The sequence below is a fragment of the Rhinopithecus bieti genome, unplaced genomic scaffold (assembly GCF_001698545.2).
Source record: "Rhinopithecus bieti isolate Rb0 unplaced genomic scaffold, ASM169854v2 scaffold_55, whole genome shotgun sequence".
Lineage (NCBI taxonomy): Eukaryota > Metazoa > Chordata > Mammalia > Primates > Cercopithecidae > Rhinopithecus > Rhinopithecus bieti.
In genome coordinates this window covers 1,302,762-1,306,550 of record NW_016803114.1, presented here as the reverse complement: position 1 = coordinate 1,306,550, position 3,789 = coordinate 1,302,762, and the positions used below count along the sequence as shown (strand labels likewise).

Genomic DNA, 3,789 nt, shown 5'->3' with positions numbered 1-3,789 from the left:
ACTTAGGAGGCTGAGGCACAAGAATGGCTTGAACCTGGGACACGGAGGTTGCAGTGAGCTGCGATCAGGTCACTGCACTCCAGCCTGGGCGACAGAGTCAGACTCTGGCTCAATAAATAAATAAATAAATAAATAAATAGTAGTATTTTTGGGAACCTTGCCCTTTAACTTGTGGGACCTGTTTCTAACTCCAGGTAGTTAGTGTCAGAATTGGATTGAATTCCAGGATATGAGAGAATTGTTTAGAACACAGACTTTTTATTTTTTGCATTTATTGTGGTAAAATATACATAACACAAAACCTTTTAACCATTTTTTATTTTAAACATTTTAAACTTCTCATTGAAATATAACAATATAGGAAACATATAAACAGTACAACTTATAAGTACACTACTCAATCAGATTTCATCTGGATCAAGAACAGAATATTCCAACATTCCGGAAAAGAAACATGTTAAAAGAAAAGATTTTATTTAAAAAACCTAGACATAGTAATTAACATGGGGGTTAAGAAAGGTAATCCCTCTATCCCTTTGTGTGTGTATATATATATATGTAACATACATAATCCCATATACATGCATCTATACCCACCCTATAATGTACCATTTTCAGAAATGGGTTTATAGAAGACTTTCTAAGGGGTGTTTGTTTTATTGTTTAAAAGATTATGTGGTAATAACTTTGGGATATACTAAATTAACAGTAATCAAACAGGTTTATCACCCAAGGAAATTTTCACAAATACAGACTTCAGGGCCTATTGCCTGACCATTCTCAAGTCAAGAGAGGAATGAGGAGAATACCTCTTGCCCATTCTAGATATATTTTTGAAATTATGATAAAATATACATAACAAAATTTACCATTTTAACCATTTTTATGGGTACAATTCAGTGGCATTAACATTCACGATGTTGAGCAACCATCATCGCTATCCATTTCCAGAATTTGTTCATCCCAAACAGAAACTATGTACCCGTTAAACAATAACCCCCCCATTTCCTCCTGCCTGCAGTCCCTGGTAACCACTATTCTCCTTTCTGTCTCTAGGAACTTGCCTTTGCTGGCATCTCATAAAAGTGGCATCTTATTTGACCTTTTGTATCTGGCTTATTTCCCTTAGCATAGTGTTTTCAAGGTTTATCCTGAGGTAGCATTTATCAGAATTTCATTCCTTTTTAAGGCTAAATAATATTCCATTGCATGTATTACAGCACATTTGTTTATCCATTCATGATAGACACTTGAGTTGTTTCCATCTTTTGCTATTCCAGTAATGCTGCTATGAACTTGGTGTATAAATAGCTGCATTTTATACATTTGTACAAATCCATCCTCATGTATTTTTGTTCTATAAATACATAAACTTTTGGAGGCACTTTACAATTTAGAGGTCAAATAGAAATTAATGGTAACATACATTTCAAAGAGTCCAATGTTTTATTATCAACATCAGTATTTGTTCATGCTGAAGATTTAGGAATGAAGTAATGAGCAAAAAACTGAAATATAATCAACACTACACAGGTATATCTTACATATATAGTAATATTTTGCTAATTATTGGACTAAAAATATAAAAGATAGAAATACATCAGTTACTTTGTGTTTCATCTTTCTGAATGTACTTTTACATTAAATACACAGCAAGTACTTATATTCATTTAAAGATTATGCTTTTTTCTTTAGCAACCAAAACATGCTTACCCTTGGTTAATCAGAATTATTTCAAAAGATAAAACTTCTTAAAGATAAGCATGGCATTTAGGGCTTTAGACCCATACTCTTGCTGGATTGGCTGCTTGATGATTGCTCTCTTTCTTTTGTAATTTCCATCTCAATTTTGGCTTTGATTTTCTCCCAATCTATTTGGAGCTGCAATAGAAAAAAAAAAAAAGAAGAAATATGCTTAGATAGTATAAGACATTTTTGTTTATTCCAAAGTAACCAAGAGTAAATAGATAGAATGTGTGACTTCCAAAAGATTAGAGAAAAAGAGAACATCAAAGTTAAGAAGAAGAAATAATGTTTGGCCAGGCATAGTGGCTTACTCCTGTAATCCCAATACTATGGAAGGCTGAGGTGGGTGGATTGCTTGAGTCTAGGAGTTTGACAACATCCTGGGCAACATGGCAATGTTCCGAGACAGGAAAATAAATACAAAAAATAAAAAAAGTAGCTGGGTGTGGTGGCACACACCTGTAGTCCCAGCTATTAGGGCAGTTGAGGTGGGATAATCAGCTAAGCCCTCAAGGTCAAGGCTGCAGTGAGCGGTGATTGCACCATTGCACTCCAGCCTGGGTGACAGAACAAGGCCCTGTCTCAAAAAAACAAAAACAAATAATGCTCAAAAACCACAAAATAGTTTTAAGAATAAGATCAAAAAATAAGAATTATATAATAAAAAGCAAAGACTCTCATTGTGATTCAAAAGACCGAAATCTAGTCACAGCTATTTATAAAGGTGCATCTAAACAGTTCCATGGAGCCTTAGGATTGTGCACAGGTGCTCAGGGACAAGGTAGGGGATGAGACGGACTGCCGTCTTCCAAACGAGTTAAAAACGGACAGGACTCTGGTTACCAAGCCATTTTTCAAATAGGCTTCACATCTTATAAACTGAAGTTTCCACTGGAAGCCTAGTTATGAGGAAAGACAGGGATTCATTAGCTTCCCCTAAGCATCTTCTGCGAAAGTGACTCCTTTGCACCAACTCTTAAAGTAAGACATGGTGGTCATTAAGACAATGAGGAAAAGATGTTAGAGAAAGCGAAGGGAAAGCAATACTGGGAAACACATGAAAAGAATAATTGCAAAGTACAAACGTTTTTATTTGTTTGCTTCCCTTCTATCCGTTATGCAGTCCCCCCTCCCCTAGCCCAGCCCTATTCCTCTCCTAAGTTCATTAGACTTACTAGGAATAGACTCTGCCCCTGAGTTCTATGAGCAACTTCTTTAGGAAAGCACATTCTACCACTTAACAAAGTTTGGAGATCACTAGTTTAGGAATGTTTATCCTTTCTGTGGCAAGATATGGAAAAAATTGGGTCACAGATTAAACTAACTCTGATTTACAGGAAATAAATCCAAACCCCCGAGTCTGAGCCAAAAGTGAAGAGGTTTTCACCTCTGTTTAGGGGAGCTGAATGGAATAAGTAGCATTAAAGAAGATTGAGGGACTCTCAGTCTGCTTGAACAGATTTATCTTAAGTAAGTGAGGGGTTAATTTAACTTTAATAGGACTTCGTGCCTCTTTTATCTTATGCTTGAGGTTAAAGAAATTAAGTATTTTTTTAAATTCCAATATCCCATATCTGAACTGCTGTGAAGCAATTTGTAAATATTTTGGCTCACCTTTATTTATTTTTTATTTCTTATTATACTTTAAGTTCTAGGGTACATGTGCATAACGTGCAGGTTTGTTACATTTGTTTACTTGTGCCATGTTGGTGTGCTGCACCCATCAACTCGTCAGCACCCATCAACTCGTCATTTACATCAGGTATAACTCCCAATGCAATCCCTCCCCGCCACCCAAAATAGGCCCCGGTGTGTGATGTTCCCCTTCCCGAGTCCAAGTGATCTCATTGTTCGTTTCCCACCTATGAGTGAGAACATGCAATGTTTGGTTTTCTGTTCTTGCAATAGTTTGCTGAGAATGATGGTTTCCAGCTGCATCCATGTCCCTACAAAGGACACAAACTCATCCTTTTTTATGGCTGCATAGTATTCCATGGTGTATATGTGCCACATTTTCTTAATCCAGTCTGTCACTGGATTTGG

The 3,789-nt window shown here is 36.3% G+C and overlaps 1 protein-coding gene across 3 annotated transcripts in view; it reads right to left on the bottom strand.

The window, feature by feature from the left end:
- Positions 1 to 238: 238 nt before the first annotated feature.
- The window catches only part of IFT80 (intraflagellar transport 80), a 134,345-nt gene continuing 130,794 nt past the window's right edge, over positions 239 to 3,789 (bottom strand). For 2 of the 3 annotated variants that reach the window (XM_017850736.1, XM_017850788.1), the window contains one exon: positions 239 to 1,881. In XM_017850736.1, the coding sequence (XP_017706225.1) occupies positions 1,771 to 1,881 (111 nt within the window). In that variant the 3' untranslated portion in view covers positions 239 to 1,770. The remainder of the gene's footprint in view (positions 1,882 to 3,789) is intronic. The other variant, XM_017850854.1, reaches the window with a different exon arrangement.